The 19,127-nt window shown below is 41.5% G+C and overlaps 1 protein-coding gene across 5 annotated transcripts in view; it reads left to right on the top strand.

Moving 5' to 3' along the window:
* Positions 1-544: 544 nt before the first annotated feature.
* Positions 545-19,127, top strand: part of KLHL3 (kelch like family member 3) — a 117,939-nt gene continuing 99,356 nt past the window's right edge. The window contains exons 1-2 of one of the 5 annotated variants that reach the window (XM_028528422.1): positions 545-1,067; positions 16,007-16,126. In XM_028528422.1, coding sequence (XP_028384223.1) covers positions 1,012-1,067; positions 16,007-16,126 — 176 coding nt within the window. In that variant the 5' untranslated portion in view covers positions 545-1,011. Of the gene's footprint in view, positions 1,068-16,006; positions 16,173-19,127 lie in introns of those variants that run through there. The other 4 variants (XM_028528424.2, XM_036014480.1, XM_028528423.2 and 1 more) reach the window with 4 other exon arrangements.

Genomic DNA, 19,127 nt, shown 5'->3' with positions numbered 1-19,127 from the left:
TGTGCTTAATCAGTTATCAGTGGTTGGTTGCCTCAATTACCTCTAAGTTTCTTGGTTGTGGCGGGGAGACAGGCTGGCCTCCTGCCTTCCCCACGATTATGTTTTAGAGTTAGGTTAGTCTGATTTGAGTCTCAGCAGGTGGTGATAAGAGGGTGTGAGATACTTAAGCTGGAGATGGGGAGTCAGTTGGAAACCTAGTGGTTAGACCCATAGATTAGTCAAATTTCAATACGACAGACTTTAGGAATATACTTTAGGTTTGTGCCATGAAACTTGGCCTCTTGCAGTAAAATAGGGTTTGTTTCTGTTTCACCTGTTTTCTACTGATTTCCTTTTTTAATTTCTCTTTGCATTCTTCTCAGTTCTATTAGGCTCTTTCTTCCAACTACTCTCTATTTGACTCTGAGAGCTACTGTAGCTTTTGGGAGAAGGAACTAGAACATGAGCTGTGACCTAAAAGTCAATTTCTCCAGGTGGATAAACTCCTCTGCAAGCCACAGAGGGAGGGGCCTCCTCATTCCAGCAATCCAGCTAGGCTGACAGACTCCTAGCCTATGGGGGCAGGGGCGGAGGTGGGAGCCAGTATTTCTTGGGCTAGTGAGGAACTGCCCAAGCCTTTGCAGTCTAGGCAGAGGGGAGGGGAGCCTTTGGGGTGGGCAGGCCGCCTGGCCTGGGGATGCCTGGGCAGATGTGGAGGCAGCTGGAAAGGTGGCACAGCACTTGGGTCGCTGGAGCTGCGCTGTTCCTAGGAGACGGAGGAGCGGCAAGCCTGCGGGGGAGGGGGAGCAAGTGGGTTGCTGCTTTTAGCAGCTGAAAGGGCTGCAGGGAGCTCTGGGTAAGACATTTTCTGCGGCTGCTGCTTCTGCGGTACAAGCTGCCGCTAGTAAGTCAGAGGAAGGAGGATCGAGAGGGAGGAGGCTTCATTTGCAGCCATGCTGAATCACTGTTGCTGATCAGATCTCCTGCTGGTTGGCTGCGAGAATTGAGAACAGAGCTAGGATCTCTGGGTGCATGCACAGTTCAGCAGCTGCCATCCCCGCTGGGCCTCGCACAATGGAGGGTGAAAGGTATGTATTTACAAGTGTGTCTCGTGGCGTGTGTGTGTGTGTGTGTGTGTGTGTGTGTGAAGTGAATGTGAGCTTGTGCGGCAGCCAGCAGCTTTTGTGTGTGTGTGTTAGCTAGGCAGGGTTGGAAGACCTGGCCGCTGATGGATCCCAGCGGGAGGCCGAATAGAGCAGGGAAGCTCCTTTCTCCAGAGATCTAGCTTAGCAAAGGCAGGTCGGGTTTGTTGGGCAGCAGAGCACCCTGAAAGACGGGACTTCCTGGCTGGTGTTTGGGAATAGTTTCAGCATGGGCTGACTCAGAATTGCCTTTTTCAAGCTGTTTCAAGGAGGCATTTCCCTTTCCTGGCTACTTTTCCCGGGGTGTTTTTTCTTTGGTGGGTGTTTTTTTTGATGTCATAGCAGGGCTGGCGTGGCATAGAGTGATTGCGTTTTCACACTGAGGTGCTCAGATCTTCAGCAACTTTGCCGTGCTGATGTCTTTCCTGAAAGTGTGTGTGTGCAAGCATGTGCGTGTGTGCCTGTATATGCACACAAGTTCAGGTAAGAAGGAGAGAAACCTGTCAGATGACACTTGCTCTGATCTGACTTTCATTTGCATTGAAAAGTTTATAAATGATATTGGAAGGTGTGTGCTTAAGAGGAACTCTTGCTTCTTCCTCCAGGGGTTTCTTATGACATACGAATCGGCAGAAGGGAATTTAAGTATTTCTGTTGAGCTGTATCTAACTAGCAAGGGTTTATTTCCTGTTAGGCACACACATGTAAATTTTCAACTATTACATGAGGATCTGATTCTTTCATTGTGAAGGTGCTCGGTGCAGTGCAGGGGTGGGTCATTCTTCTGTGTACTAAACATCTCATGTTGTGCCAGCCTCTTCATTCTGTGGACCTGCAGCTGCTAGAGAACAAGGCTTGCCACTTTCCTCTAGGTCTGAAGACAGGAGGGAGGGGTCAGACCTTAGAAGTGCACCACTGAGGGGAGGACTGATGTTTTGTGTTGCCAGTGTGATGCAGATGGGAACTGGCTGGTTAAATGATAACATGTTTAATTAACTAAGTCAACACTATCTGGAGAGTATCTGAATAAAACATTTTTTTTTTGTACAGATTGTCCCTGCTCTTGCATCTTATGGTGCAGAGTGATATCATTAAACATATCTAGACCTCATCAGAACTGGCATGATTGCCGGGTGTCCTCTTGTCTGAATCACTTGCTGATCACATCTCCTGCCGCTTGGCTGTGAGGACCAAGAACAGCACTAGGATCTCTGAGTGCATGCACAGTTCAGTAGCTGCCATCTCCACTGGGCCTCGCACAGTGGAGGCCCCAGGGACTGTGTTTCTTGATGTGACTTCTGTAGGAAGAGTCTGGGACTTACTTATTTATTTATCCTCACCTGAGGATATGGTTATTGATATTAGATAGAGGGAAAGGGAGGGGGAGAGGGAGAGAAACAGATAAGATAGAAAAAGGTCAATTGGTTGCCTCTCATATGTACCCCCCACTGGGGACTGAACCCACAACCTAGGTATGTGCCCTGACCGGTAACTGAAACCCTGACCTTTCAGTTTATGGGATGACACTCCATCCAACTGAGCCACATCAGCCAAGGCAAGAAGAGTCTGGGACTTTTCAGATGGAGTATGCTGCTTGTACAGCCTCTCCCTGTGATCTTCTGCAGCAGAAGCTTAGTGTTGGAGTCCATGTGACCTGTTTCCTAGACTTGGGGCAGAGGTGGGCAGGGTCCTCAATTTCCTTTTAGCATGGTATCTAGCAGAAGGGTAGGGGTGATGTGAATGGAGGATTATAAATTCTGGACCAGGCCTATTTTCTTGACCCATGATATAATGGGGCTGAAAGGTCCAAGTGAAACTAGCAGCAGCAAATCAAAGTGCTGCTTCCCAAGCATTTTTAGGAACCTAATGTGTTGCCAGTACTGTACTCAGAAATGTAATGAGTCCATGCCCTCAAGGAGCTCTCTTGTTCTTCAATACTCAGGTGCCTTTCAGCTGGTATGGCTGATTTCTTTTGCTTTGTAAAGACCATTTTTGCATGTGTGGGTTTTTTTTTTTCTTTTCCCTTATTGGAGATAGAGAGTAGGTAAGAAATCCAAACTGAGCAGCTTCAACATTCACCAGGTCACCCAGCTCACTACATTTTGTTTCTACTGCAGGTCCAGCTTACCATGCCAGGCATTCGTCTTCTGAATTCTGACTCCACGCTCCATTTCTACTGTTCACCCAGACCCCGCCCAGGGATCCGTGGGTCTCTCATGATAGCTCATCCTGTACACTGTTCTGCCCAGCCCCAGATCACTTATCTTCCAGAGTTCCTTTTGCCTGGAATGCCTTTCTCTCCCTTTTTCCTAAAAGTTTTAAAATTCTACTTTATGTGGTAAACCTCAGCTTTTCAAGTCCCAGCTGATGTTTTCTAAAATTCAAGACCTCTGGGTTGTATCTTATAGTTGGCTACTGAATAATAATTCCAACCACCAGACTTTTTCTGCTGGTTTTTTTTTTTTTACATATTTTATAAGTCCCCAAACTTGGAGATAGGTCCTCAAGGGCAAGGATGGTGCCTATGCCTCTGGATAGTGCTCACTTATTACTCTGTGACTGTGTGCATAGTAGGTCCTGGATAGTTATTTGCTGATTAGTTGATAACTCTTGTGGAAAACTCTGATAACTGAAAAGAAAATTGTTTAGAGAGGAGATTGAAACCTTTGGTCAATAGCTTCATCCTTGGATATCGGCCTTATTATCTCAGTATGGATAATTGACCCTATGGAATGCTTTGAGGTAGGGGGAGAAAGGGGGAAAGTAGTCTTGTTTTATGAGTTCCTTGAGAAACCCAGGGCCAGGGAAGCCCAGTGATTGGCCGAGGATCACATGTCAAACCTCCAGAGACTGGAGGAATCCTGAATCTGGGGCTTGTTCCACACTTAACCTGATGAAGCTTAATTGGGGCTGTTTTTAAGCATTAAACATTTTCAGCCAAGAGATTTTTAATGAACAATTTTCTTTGCCATGAGGGTATGAAAATAACTTCTACCTTTCAAGGCTATTAATTGAAAGCGTGGGCTGTGGAGTGAGTCCTTGCAATGGATCTGTTTCATAAACTGTGTGACCTTGAGAGTGTCACAGTTTTTCAGAAATAATTTTTCTTTTTGGTGCAAAGGGAGTAATAGTATCTATACCTCATGGAGTTGTTGTGAAGATCAAATGAGACAATATGTATAAAGTGCTTAGTGAAGTTTTTCTGGCACAGAGTAAATGCTGAGGACATGGTGGGTGGTGATATCACTGGTATTTGTTAGTCTTTTATACCCTGTGACTCTACTGGGGTACTAACAGCTTATTTTAGGGCCTTCCGAGATTAATGATCTGAAGCAGATTATGTGGGACCATTCCCGTGAGAAAATTAGGGAGAGCTTATCAGGCCATCATCTTGCTTCTACTTGAACTATCTCCTCATAGTAAGATATAGGGCTTGGCATTTCCTCTTCTCGGTTTCACCAAGAACTACCTCAGTCCTCTTTTTTGTAGACACCTTGAGGCATCTAGAGGCCTTAGTGGTTTGGAACCATGAACTGGATCCACCTTTGTTGTGCTTTGCAAGCTCTCCAGCTCTGCGGGACCTTCTGAAGCTGTTCTTCATCTCTCTCTGTGAAGAATCAATGTGACTTGGTCTGTCAGAGGAAGATGATTCTGTCTTCTGTTTTGCAAAGAAAATGCTCTCAGCTACTAGTGAGAGCAAGATGGCAGTTGCTCTTGCTATTGCGATTTTATTTCAGTTTTGGAAATCAGACTTGTGGATAGATTAAAATAAACTTCTAACTTATATGAGGTTAACCTAGAGTAGTCAAATTCATAGAGACAGAAAGTACAGTAGTGGTTGTCAGTGGCTGGGGATAGGGAGGAATGGGCAGTTATGGTTTAATGAGCATGGAGTTGCAGTTGGGGAAAGTGAGAACTGTTCTGGGGACGGATGGTGGTGATGGTTGCGCAACAACATAAATGTACTTGATGCTACTGAAATGTACACTTACAGATGATTGAAATAGTAAATTTCAAAACTACAAGGAGGCTGGACTTTGGGGAGCTTTGGAACTGGGAGAAGCTTATCTTCTGCCTTTGATCCAGGAACAGATAGATCATTTTCTGAGAAGACGTGACTTAGAAAGCTGATGATCTCTAAATGTTGAGTTTTGCAGTGCCAGGGAAAATGCTGGCGAAACCCAGGCAGAAACAAGTATGGAGTACGACGTTCCAGCCTTTCCTCTCTTTCCACAGCACCTTGCTGAGTCCCTTCCCACTCCGCGAGTCATGAGTAGAAACTTTTAAAGAAACTTTCAAAGAAATTTTTGGCCATAGCTGCTGCCTGAAGCAGATGTGCATTTCATCCATGATAATTGAAATCAAATTTTCCATTTTGGAAATGCTTTTAAGGATAGTAAGTTTTTCAACTGCAAAAACACAAAGTCAGTGAAAGAAACCATTTCATTTCCCCATATTCAGATTTGGGTTTTTAGGATCTTGCTTGCTAGGTTTTAGATTGTTATTTCAGATCCAGACAAGAACATTTTTGGATAAGTTTTCTAAAGGAAGTTTTTTATTTGATGAAATTTGCCATTGTAGAACTGACCTAATTTTTTTCAGTTGCTAGATGAACCCTAAAACTAGGTTAGACTGAAAAGAGCATTAATAAATTATATAAAAGATAACTTGACTTGAATGTGCTTTGTTCTCAGATTTTTTTCCTATTAAATAAGTTAAGTGGTTCTCAAGCTAGATACCTGTAACTTTTTATAATTTATAACAATTTTTAGAGGCTTAGCACAATTTTCCTAGACTTCTCTTTTTAACTTATTGAAAGTTTATTGTAGCCTCTATCAAAACCATACACAGAACATCTCAGTTTTCCTATTCAAACCAAGTACAAGGTTGGCTTCCAAAATACCACATAACAAGGGGTGTGTTTTCTTTTCGTCTTTCTCTTTTCTTGTTTAATTCTGCCTAAATTCTTTTATGTTTTGCACTTTTACACAGCCCACTTTTTTTCCCCTGGGTTTTGAAGGAAGTGGTCTGTGAATTGGACTCTTAGGAATGTGATTAGTAACATACCTGTTCTAGATAGAGCTTGTTTATGAAGGAGCACATTACAAGAATGGCAGCAGCTGCTGGTCAGCTTTGATGAATCATGATGGGCTTGTGTGAAAATTCCAGATTCAATACAGCGAGTAATACTGACTCCCGTAAGTGCTGCAGTTTCCCAGGCAGTGGAGGGAAGTAGTGCCGTGTCACAGGTGCTAGAGGGTTCAGTCTTTTCTCGTCTAGCCTGGTCTGGCCACACAATGAAGAACCTCAGAGTAGGACATAAGAAATGAGCCCCTGTGGCCTGATAGGCTGTGCACATTGTCCCAAGTCAGTGGACATTCCTATTAAGAGCAGGGACCCTGGAGTCAGATAGACCTGGGTTTGAGTGTCACTTCTATACTTAGTAGTTATGTGGGGCTTTTAGGTAAGTTATATCTCAGTGATTCAGGAGATAATAGCACCTTACTCGTAGGGTTGTTCTGAAGATAAAATGAGATAAAGGAGGTAAAGTGCTTTTTCATGTCATTGGCTTTTGGTTATTATTAACAGTTATTAACTGTTACCTAGGAGCTGTTGCTTTCTGATGCTTGTCTTCCATGCGTTCATGTGGGCTGTTGTAGGGAATCAGCCTGGTGCTATGAACCAAGGGGGCACCACTGAAAGAGTACAAAGAATGTAGGACTTTATAGAAGCCTCTGTGTAGGTGGTATTGCCTGATGACAGGACTGCTGCAAGTCCTGAATCCTGGTGCATGGACATCTTCGAGTGCCAGGTCCTTCATTAATCCAGAAGGAGACATGAACTTTAGGATTGGGATACATGCTAGATCTGCAGTTTGCCCAGAGTCCTGTAAGTTCCAAAATCCTATCTCGTCAGCATCCTAATGTTGCCCAGACTTGGAGAAGCTGGGTCAAACTGATGACCTCATACCTGAAATACAACTGTCAGAGTGGCAATTTGTTAATTTGCCGTGAAAACTATTACCGGCAAGATGTTCCTGAGGGCTTGCCACCACTTTCTTGCTTTCTGAAGGAGAACCATGGGGGAGACTAAATTGATAAAAAAGTTGCATCGTAAACTAGGGACTGAGTTACTGCAAGTGAGTATTTACAGGCTTCAAGCTTCACCACAGGGATCTGACCTGAGGCTGAACCAAATGACTATGTCTGTTAATTAAATAATTTTCTTTCCTGAATAGTGTGGGATGAGCATGACCAAGGTCTTTCTCTTTCTGATTCTTGTTTTTTGCTTTCTCTTTCTAAAGGATACTACTTTTTTTTTTTTAGTATATGTGCTGCCGAAGTGAGCACTAAAGGATACTAACTTTTTTTGATGAGGGATTTTTAATGCATTTGTCATAGTTTTATTCCAACTGAGTTGTTTTTTTTCATCTTTGGGTGACTTTGCCCTTTTTCTATCTCATCTGTAGCTTGAGCATAATGTGCCTGGGCTCTGTGTATCGCCTTGTATTGGTGCACCCTGCCCAAACTTTATTTGCATCTCTTGAAGCCTTTTAGAGGCAATGCAGTTCATAGCCCTCAGGAGCATTTCTAAGACTTCCCTTTCCTCTCCTCCTCTTTCTCTCACACCCTGGATACTCGAAGTTCCTCATCTGACAGGCCCTCCCTGCCCAGCCTGCCCCAGACACTTCTGCATGGTCAGCCTGCTCACAGGCTTTTCTGTTTCCTACTTTGCTAACATGCTTTTGAATGCCTTTTCCTTTCCAGTCGTTGCCAGAATTTTCCTCAGCGATGGAAAGAGCCTAAGAACTGACACTGTAAGCAGCAGTAGCAACCCATCTTGCTGCCTTCCCTCATCTCTGGTTGATGCTGGCTTTCTCTGGCCCCCATCCTTCTGATGCAGGGAACTGGACTGGCTCAGAAACAATTCCCTAAATACCTCATGGGGAAGGCAGGAGGGGAAGCTGAGAGGGACAAAACCATAATTACTTTAATAAGGGGAAGTGAAGATAGATAGAATAGTTGGTGGTTATTCCTTTACTTACCCATCCATTCACTTACTCAATAATCATTTATTGAGTGCCTGTCATGTGCCAGAGGCTAAGAATAGAGAGGGAAATAAGACACCGTCCTGTTCCTCATGGAGCTCAAAGTCTAGGGTGGGCAGTGGTGTGCTGGAGACAATAATTGCCCACTTACTTGCAAGAGATGTTTATTAAATTTTTAGGAATTTTGTGAGTCAGTTTTTAAATAAAGCTCTTATTAAAAATTAAATTATGTAACAATTATTAAAAACAAGTGTAACGAATATTCAAAACTCATCACTTTCTAATTATTATGATCTGTGTCTTTTAGATTATGTCTCTTGTGTCTGTGTAGTGGAAATGCTATATGGTGATATAGTGATGTGCTGCAGCACATTTCTTCCCAGCTCCATATAGTCAAGTGACTGTTGTGTTGGTATCTTGAAATATGCTGTGGTGGGAGTATTTACATCGGGGAAATTGGCAAATGTTAAAAATCAGGGCTCCCTTCCTTGGCAAACAACTGTTAAACATTTACCAGCACACACTCTGTGGGGGAGACAGAGAAGTAAGAGGTAATTACATTGTTATACAGAGGGAAGCACAGAGTCCTGTGGGAACACAAGAAGGGAAATTAATCTAGTGGGTAACAGAGGGTAAAAGGGAAGACTTACAGCAAGAGGCCTGAAGGGCTGATAGGAATGAGCTAGATGTCTGGGGGAATGGGTGGGGATAAGGCAAAAGATTCTGGTGTATTTAGGCAATTGCAAGTAATTTAGTTCTATAGTAACAGGACGTCTTCAGGGCAGCGACAGGATTATGAAGGGCCAGGCTAGGTCTCTGAGATTTATTCTGAATGCAGCGAGGAGCCACATTCCATGCTCACACTGACATTGTGTGAGAATCACTGTGGATTCTGAGAGGTTATTGTAGTAATCCAGGCAAGAGGTCATGATGGCTTAGACTGAGGTTGTTGTGGCAGTGACTATGAGAAGGTAATGGAGTGGAGAGATATTAAAGGAACATAGGTTTGATAGGACTTACAGCTGTATGTGAAGGGAGGGAGGGAGAGAGAGATTGAGAGAGTGAGAGTGAAAGAGAGAGAGAGAGGGAAAGAGAGTGTATCAAGGATGATATTTGAATTTTTGCTTTGTATAGGTGAGTGGGTGGTTGGTTATGCCTTGGAGACAGAGAATGCAGGAAGAAGAGTAGGCTCAAAGGAGGGTGGAGAGCATCAGTTTAGGATATGTGGAGTATGACTTAATGTGAAAATCTAAGTTTGGGGGGTTAAAACATTGAACGTGCAGGTCTGGAATTTAGAGCACAGGGGAGGGCAGGAAAAAAGGCTGTGGGAGGTGGTGTGCCATGGGAAGGGCTTCTAATATTTGGCGCATATATATTTTTATTTGTAAACTCTACAATTAATATTTTATGTATATTGATTTGTAGTTTAACTCTGAAGGCCAAATCTACTTAGATTTGGTTTTTAAATTTTTTTAATAGTTTATTTTTATTATATTTTTTCCATTACCTTTTCTTACTCTTTATACCCTCTCCACCTCCACCCACTCCCTCCCCACTTTGGGGGAAATTGCAGTCACCACACTATTTTGTTAGGGTTGGAGGCAGTAGTTGGGGCAGACTATCCTACTCTGCTCTACTACCAATTGTAAGGATAATTGGAAGGTTTTCAGGTCAGAGTTCAATGATGACAAATATGTAATGAGGGCCAACTGTGGGCATAGCCTTACGCTGGGCAGGCCAGGCCATTCAAAGAGTCCTTGGATACATTGTCTTGCCCCCAGGTATGTCAAACCCAGTATGAGGGAGATGGGTGGTTAGATGGGTACTGTGAAAAGGTAAACACAGGGCAGTATTTTATGTGCCACTTGAGTTATAAGCCAGAAATACCATTGGAATTTCGGAAAGGCAGAGACTGCTCAGGACTGAAGTATTCAGAGGGCTTCACAGAGGAGGCAAAGCTTAACTGGTTTTAGAAGAATGGGTGTTTAGAGTATGGGAAGGGAGAATCTGTCTGTAGTAGATAGTTCATCTGCTCAGTATATAAGCACCCAGTAAAAATTTAAATAAGTGAGAGGAAAGGCCAGCATTTATATTCAGTCCAGGCCAAGGAGGGTTTTGGATAATAGGCAAAAATCATGTCTTTATCCTGTAGGCTGATGATTTTTTCAGCTTTCTAGCTACAGAGTCCTTTGAAAGGACATCTTACATGGACACCCAGTATGCAGAACAAGTAGAAGCAGAGGGCTGTGACTGAGCCTCCAGCTTATAACCTTTACGGACCCTGAAGAGATGTATGGGCCGTGAGAATCTCAATGATGTGATCAGAGTGACCTTTTAGAAGGGTCAGTTTACTAGTGGAAGTATTTGGAGGGAGGGCATCTAGAATGGAGAACAGCAGGTGAGAGGCCAAGGAAAAAGAGAAGCAGAGAGCCCAGGAAGGAAGGGCCAGTCATGTTCATTGTTGTTGTGGCTATGGATCTTGACTATCTCATATGTATGACTTCTTGCATAGCATCAGTGAGAGTCTGAATTATGTCTGAGCCAACTTCCAGTCCCCTTTCTGTGGGCTGTTGTTGGCATTTTTACCTACTGGGCTAGAGGAATTACTACACTGGGTTCACCATGGCACAGTGGTGGTTCATATAAGTATGTTTAATAATAACAGGCAGTGTGTGAAATTAATTAAACTTCTGGGCCAGATATGTGGTAGTTTGACAAAATTGACTAGTTTGATGTGTTTTGATTCTGTGGGGAGAAATTGCTTTGATAATTATTTCTGTATAATTCTATAGGAAAGAATTCTACAAGGATTCTGGCTGGCCCATATGTCTCACCACATCTATTATTTTTGACCCATTTGAATCTTAACTATGGCTCAACTTGAAAGTTGCTGCAACTCTGTGGACAGCTGAGCATGGATGAAGGCTCCATTGTTCAGCAGCCAGAGTTTCAGATATGGTGGAAGGGCCACATATAAGTTAACATTGACTGTGGACAAAACTGATAGGCCTCTTGCCAGATCATGAAACTCTGAAGACTGAATCACCTCAGTTGGGCTGGGTGAGAGTTCTTGAAGCCTGGCGTGGTTTTAATAGGGGCTAAGGCTGGTGGGTTGAAGCTGGAGTCAGTTCTTTAGTCTTGGGAGAAATCAACTGCTTTGTGCTTAGAGTAAGGGCATATACTGATAAACGCTTTTCAGCAGAAAACATTCTGGGGCTTCCCTGATGGGTCTAGCTCAGTTGGTTGGGTGTCCTCCCACAAAGCAAAAGTTGCTGGTTCCATTTCTGGTTGGGCACATGCCTGGGCTGTGGGTTTCATCCCTGGAGAGAGGCAACTCATTGATGTTCCTCTCTTGCATTGACATATGTCTCCCTCTCTATCTCCCTCCCTTTTCCTCTCTCTAAAATAAATATAAAAAAAATCTTGTGGCTGAGTCTGCCTAGAGGTGTGTGTGATTTTGGCTGGGTGTGGATAGGGTGAAAAGTATGTCTTAGACCTTGAAATTTGGTAAGAGAAGAGAATATACCTCAGTATGGTCTGTGTTTCACAGGTGGAGAGGGGAATCTACCAGCTTTGTCTGGTATCAAGAACTGAGTCTGCTGGGGATTGGGTCTTCAGAGAGTGGAACTGGGCTATCTGTTGGGGATTAACTAGTGAAGATCTGACATGAATGGAGAGAGAAAGGTGTAGGAGAGGGAATGGTGGGATCTAGCAACGCTGTGTCTGAGTGTGTGATCCTAGGCTGAGGCATGTGTATGTGTGTGTGTGCATATATGTATGTACTATATTGCTGGAGGGTGTAGGCTGTGGTGTAAATAATTTGGGCTGATTCAAGTCAAGGACACCTGAGTTCAGATCCCATCTCTGACATTATCTGTGACCTGGTACAAGATTCTTCCCTGAGTCCTCAGATCCTCTCTTTTCTTAATTTCCTGCTCCCTGGAAGGCCAGTGGGTTACCAAGAAGCATGTATCTTTCAGAAATGAGAGACCTCACTCCACATTTCCTGTGTCTTCACAGCCAAGCAGAGCCAGGGATGATAGAGACCTTGGGCTCCTTCTGATGTCGTCTTTCCTTCGCATCAAGGGTGGAAAGGGCTCTGAATAGAATGGGGAAACCAGATGTCCCTTCCCTACCCAGCCCTGTAGTCATCAAGTTGTTCTTTCAGGGAGGCTTTAGTGTAAATTGCATTTTGAACTTTAATCCTCTGATAATATACAATCTATTTTATGTTTGAGACCATTTGGTAAGCACAACATTATATTAACAGGGATGTATCATTATTGGGCCATTCTGGAAGGCTGGAAATTATAAAAAACAACACAACAAGGAGGAGCAAGCCATCCTGGCTGCTAGTCACACTGGAGATTGTTGTCAGTGCTTCCAAAATGGCTCTTTTTGGTCTACATCTATTCTATGTATGTGAAATGGAACTGACAATGTTTGTTCACTGGGCTTTTATGAGCACTCATCTTATTAGTTCCCTGTTAAAAACCTTCAGTGGTTCCCTGATTGATACCAAATTATATTGTCTCTTCCTGGCTTTTAAGTCTCCCTACAATTTGAAGACAACATTTATAATGAATATATGAGCAATGTTTTATGGTTTCTAGATTTATCCCAGGGATAAAGCATGGTTTAGTATTAGAAAATGTGTTAGTATTATTTACCACATTAAAAGAATAAGGGGGAAAATCCATATGATCATCTCATTAGATTCATAAAAATACTTGATAAAATTCAGCATAACTTTATGATTAAAAAATATACAAGGGAATTTCCTTAATTTAATTAAGAAAGGGCATCTAGCCCTGGCTGGCGTAGCTCAGTGGATTGAGCGCGGGCTGCGAACCGAAGTGTCGCAGGTTCAATTCCCAGTCAGGCCACATACCTGGGTTGCAGGCCACGGCCCCCAGCAACCACACATTGATGTTTCTCTCTCTCTTTCTTTCTCCTTCCTTTCCCTCTCTAAAAAGAAATAAATAAATAATTAAATAATTAAATAAAATCTTTAAAAAAAAGAATGTAATTGATGAAAAAAAAAGAAAAGGCATCTACAAAAATCATACAGCGAACACATACAGTGGGGAAGCATTAGAAACATCTTTCAAATCAGAAGGATGACAAGAATATTCATTAGTACACTTAGCCCACGTAGAATTTCTTTCAAAAAGAAGTTAGAGCCCTAAGAATTAAAAAAGAAGGAAAACAACTCTTGCATTATATGCAGGTAATATGATTGTTTATACAGAACACCTAATAAAACTTTTGACAAATAGTTAGAAATAATAGGAACATTTGTAGGTGGCTGGATATAAGATCAGTTTGCAATAATCAGTTGCATTTTATAAACCATAATAATCAGACAATATAATTTTAAAGATAATAAAGATACCATTATTAAAAATACCATTAAAGATACCATTATTAAAAATTATTAATAAAGCTATTATTAAAGATATCATTTCCCTTATAAAATGGCAACAAACACCATAAAGTACTTAATCATATATGTGTAAGATCCTCATACAGAAAAATATAAAAATTTGAGTCACAATAAAGAGGATCTAAATAAATGGAAAGATATTTTATATTCATGGATAGGAAGACATATTATCAGAAAGGTGTCAGTTCTATTCAAATTGATCTATAAATTCATTGCAGTTTCTTTCCAGATCCCATCATAGTCTTTCACGGAACTTGACAAGCTGATGCTAAAATTTGTGTGAAAGAGTAAAGAGACTGAAACAGTCAACACATCTGAAAAGTAGTAATAGGACTGGGGACTTGTTCTGTCAGGTATCAGGCCTTATTATGAAGTTGCAGAAAGTGTGTTACTGGTACAGAGACAGATAAACAGACTAATGGAATAGGTTAGAGTGTCCAGAAATAGATTCCTGTATATTTGGAACTTTAATATATGACCTAAGGTGGCATGATAGGTGAGTAGGAAAAATAAGAAGTATTCAATAAGTGGAACTTAGGTGAAAAAAATAGATTCCTATTTCACATCATGACACAAAAACCAACATAAGCTAAAATAAGGGATTAAATATAAAAGATAGTAGTATAAAATAAAAAAATATCTTCCTGGCCTTGGAGTAGGGAAGGACACTAACTATAAAACAAGCTATGCTTGTAGGGTTTCTTATATGAAGTTTTTCATCTTTATTGGGTACTCCCACTTCCTGATCACAGTTTCAATTTTGAGATTTTCTTTATTTCTTTACACATGTAGCTCTAATCATCTGCCTTTGTGCACCTCTTTATAGTTATTGTCTTGTGCTTGGCTAAGTTCTTTGTACTTGGATACACAGTCCCACAGTTCAGACGTCCATGGCTTACATTTGCTGCACTGAAGGAAGGAAGCCGAAGGGGTCTGGCATGCATATTTGAATGTCACAAATCCCAGTGTGACATCTATGGGGATTCTCAGGTCTCTGGAACATGCTCTTAATCACAACATCCCCTTTCTCAAGCCAGTTTGCTAAGCTAGGTAGTAAGTAGCATGGACAGAGGCAAAGGGAAAGGCAAAGGTAACTACTCTTACTATCTTAGAGTTGGAGTGAATTGTGGGTCTCCAGATGTACACATGTGGAGAAGGTTTTGTTTTGCTACTAGCAAAGCAAAACTTAGCCTTGTCCTAACAGAGGTGACTCTAAGGTTCCAGACTGGACCATGGACCTGAATAGTTTCGTCAGTCTGGGGAGAAAGTCGTTTTTTGCTCATTCTTTTGATTCTTTCTCATCCACTTTAGACATGTTGTTTAGGAGTGGTTGGGATCTGAGTGTGTTGTTTTTTTTTTTTTTTGGTACAAAGGGCTTTGAGATTATAAGTGACTTTTGCTGGTCACCACCTGCTCATTTAGCTCACATAGACCTTTCTTTTCATAACAAATTACAATTCCTTATCTTTATATGGGATTATGGTTTTCCCAAAAGTATTTACTCTTGTGTCTCTGTTCTCTATATCATAGCCAGTGTGATCTTTCTGAAGCATAAATGTGTTCATCTGCTCCCTGCCCACTTCTCTGCTTAAAACCCTTCGATGGCTTCTCATGGTTTCAGAATGAAATTCATACTCTTTACCTTATGAGACAGACTGTTCAGTCTTCTAGCCTTTTCTCTTGACAATCTCCTCTAGTTTTACTGAACTTCAGTACTTTGAACACACTTGTTTCTTTTTCTCCAGGTTTTTGTGCATACTGTTCCCTCTGCCAGGACACTTTCCATCTTCCTTTTTACCTGGTGAATATATGAAGTTTTCCCTCAACATACCAGCATTCGGATAGTTGCCCATCCTTTGTGCTTGTTTAACTCTTACTGAATCATAATACTTACGATTCAATGGCTAAATGCTTACTTGGCTTTCTCCTCCACTGAACTCGAAGTTTTGTGAAAGCAGAGTCTGTGCCCCATTTATTATTGTGTTTCCCTTAAATTTAAATACAGTGCCTGGTACATAGTAGGCTCCATTAGATGTTGAATGAACAAACATCCCTGTGAATTGAGTGGTATAGTCTCCCCCAACTCCCTACCCATTTAGGGGATGGAAAGATGGCAGTTAAGGACTCTGACACAGTCACAAAAGTCCTGGGTGGAAGAAGCTGAGCTAGGACCTGGCTTCTACTAGAGGAATGCATTTTACATTGAAAGATCCTGTAGAAATAAATGCCTGACCCAATGCGTTACTTCCCTGCTGTGTCTGTGGTTAAGAGAACAGGCTAACAGAGATGTCCCTGGTGGGTGGGCAAATGAATGGCCTTGTGGCAGTTGGGCGAATGGGTTTACCAACATGTGATCCTTTTTTTCCCCTCCCACTTCCTTCCTGTTCACAGCATCAAGCTGAGCTCCCAGCCACCAATACAGGCTGGGGATGATGAGAAGAACCAGAGGACTATCACTGTCAACCCTGCCCACATGGGGAAGGCATTCAAGGTTATGAATGAACTGCGGAGGTACTTTTCCTATTTTGCCCGTGCCCTTTTGGAAGGAACTTGCTGGGTGAGCGTCATCAGGTTCTAATAAGTAGGGATACCACTTCCTAGTGAATTCTGACTGTTCCCCGCCTGCCTCAGATAGTCACTTGGCTTCCTCTTTGAAAATCTGATTGAGGCAGATGTCTCTCAGAAATCTCGCTTTCCTTTGTATTTAACACCTATCATTTTAGTACTTCATCACAGGGGAAAAATCCTTTATTGTTACAGAAGTTCTGTTCATGAGCTTGATTTTCAAATGAACCAGCTGCTGAAAGTCCAATAATAGAATGATTGCAACACCTACACACAATTGCAGATTAAAGATTGTGGATGCCATGCATTTTTTTTTGTCCTCCCTCTCATTCCTTGGTCTGAACTTTGTTTGTTAAGACAGCCACATGAATGGAAGAATACCTAGTTTCTCAAATGCAGCTTAACTCTATAAAGAAAGAAATGAAATACAAATGTACTCATCCTCTCTGAGCTGAATGGTCATGGGTGTTAAGGCTATTTATAAGGCCAGTGTGCATGTGTGATGAGCTTATTACAAGACAGGTTCAGGGCACTGAACATATTTTTCTGTACAAAGCTTATGCATACAATCTCTTCCTTTCTTGAGAGCTCAGAACTTCTTTTGCCCATGCCATTATTACTGCATACATCACCCTATTATGAGCTATAATTGTTTATCTCCTTTTTTTCTTTGTAGCTCATGAGTTACCTGAAGGCAGGGGTAACTTCTGAATTATTTTGATCTCTAACACCTACTTCATAGGAATGGAGGCACTGCATTGGCTCTGGGATGGATGAGTGGGGGTAAAAGGTAAAAAATGTAAATAGATCAGTGAAAGTTATATGCTATACTACGGATAGGTATTTTATGAAGGAGGAATGCATCAGGTACCTTCTAGGTGGTAGGTGTGCAATGATTATTTGTTCCTTAAAGTGTATTATGGAAGCAAATATGTTAACTGTAACCTTGGAGAATCCTGCCTGAAGGGGTTGATGCTTGAGGTAAATTTTGAAGGACAAGAAGAATAAAGAATAAAAAGTGGTTAGGAAGAACTATTCCAGGCAGAGAAAATGGCATGAGCAAATGTATGTATAGCTGAAGATATGCTTGTTGAGTAGGAGGTTGAACTATTAAACAAAAGTTCTGTCTCATTCTACATTAGCTTCCTCATTTCTCCTTTTTGAAGGGCCCAGTCTTTGGCATAAAAACCAAGTAAAATTAAATTTATCTTATCCCTACTGTTCAATTTTTTAAAAATTTTTAATTGTCCAAGTACAGTTTTCTGCCTCTTACTCCCATCCCAGCCTACCCCACCAGCCCTCCCTGCCTCCCTCCCATTTTCATCCCCACTCTTGTTTTTGCCCATGTGTCCTTTATACTTGTTCCTGCAAACCCTTCCCCTTTTCCTCTGAAATTCCCTCTCCTCTCCCCTTTGGTCACGGTCAGCCTGTTCTCTATTTCAGTGTCTTTGGTTATGTTTTGTGTGCTTGTTTGTTTTGTTGATTAGGTTCCTGTTAAAGGTGAGATCATATGGTATTTGTCTTTCACCACCCAGCTTATTTCGCTTAGCATAATGCTTTCCAGCTCCATCCAAGCTGTCACAAAGGGTAGGAGCTCCTTTTTTCTTTCTGCTGCATAGAATTCCATTGTGTAAGTGTGCCATAGTTTTTTGATCCATTAATTTACTGATGGGCACCTAGGTTGCTTCTACCTACTGCTCAATTTTTAATAAGCCTCCTGCCTGATTTCCTGGAAGCTCTGTACACATTTGTCTTAGTCAGTGGGCAGTGCTGATGTTCATGCCGGTGGGCATGGTTCTCTTGTCACTAAATAATTTTCTTTTGAAGTTCTTCATGTAGTTCCCTTGAGTGTGACTTGTGCCCTTGGTCTGATTTAAGACTCTAAGTTTCCAAATAAACAACCTAACTTTATACCTCATAGAATTAGAAAAAGAAGAAAAATAAGCCTAAATTTATCAGAAGAAAGGAAATAATAAAGATTAAAGCAGATATAAATGAAAGAGACTAGAAAGACAATAGAAAAAAATCAGTGAAACCAAGAGTTGGTTTAAAAAAGTAATAAAACTGACCAACGCTTAGCTAGACTAACCAAGGAAATAGAGAGAGGACTCAAAATTATAAATGAAAGAAGAGATTACCACTGATACCACAAAAATACTAACAATCATAAGAGGGCATTGTGGATGATTATGTGCCAAGAAATTGTATAACCTAGAAGAAATGGATAAATTCTCAAAACACACAACCTTCCAAAAGGTTGATTAAATCAAAAAGAAGTAGAAAATCTGAATAGACCAATAATGATTAAGGAGATTGTATCAGTAACCAAAAATCTCCCAACAGAAAAAAGCCCATGACTAGGTGAATTCATTGGTACATTCCAGCAAATATTCCAAGAAGAATAAATGCCAGTCTTTCTCAGACTTTTCCAAAAAACCTGATGAGAGGGGAACATTCCAAAATTCATTTTAATAAGGCCAGAATTATCCTGATACCAAAGCCAAATGAGGACGGTGCAAGGAAACAAAACTACAGGTCAATGTCCCTGATGAGCCCTTGCTGGCATAGCTCAGTGGATTGAGTGAGGGCTGTGAACCAAAGGGTCGCAGGTTTTATTCCCAGTCGGGGCACATGCCTGGGTTGTGGGCCAGGTCCCCAGTGGGGGCTATGTAAGAGGCAATCACACATTGATGTTTCTACACATTGATGTTTCTCTCTGTTTCTCTCTCCCTTCCCCTCTCAAATAAATAAATAAATAAATAAATAAATAAATAAATAAAATAAATGTCCCTGATGAATAGTGATGCAGAAATTCTCAACAAAGTACTAGCAAATTGAATTTGATAGCACATTAAAAAGATCACATACCATAATCAAGTGGGAATTAACTTTGGGATGCAAGGATGGTTTAACATATGCAAATCAATAAGTGTGATAAACCACATTA

Source organism: Phyllostomus discolor, chromosome 13, assembly GCF_004126475.2.
Source record: "Phyllostomus discolor isolate MPI-MPIP mPhyDis1 chromosome 13, mPhyDis1.pri.v3, whole genome shotgun sequence".
NCBI lineage: Eukaryota > Metazoa > Chordata > Mammalia > Chiroptera > Phyllostomidae > Phyllostomus > Phyllostomus discolor.
Note: the sequence above shows the minus strand (reverse complement) of the source record. Positions and strands in the feature narration are given on the sequence as shown.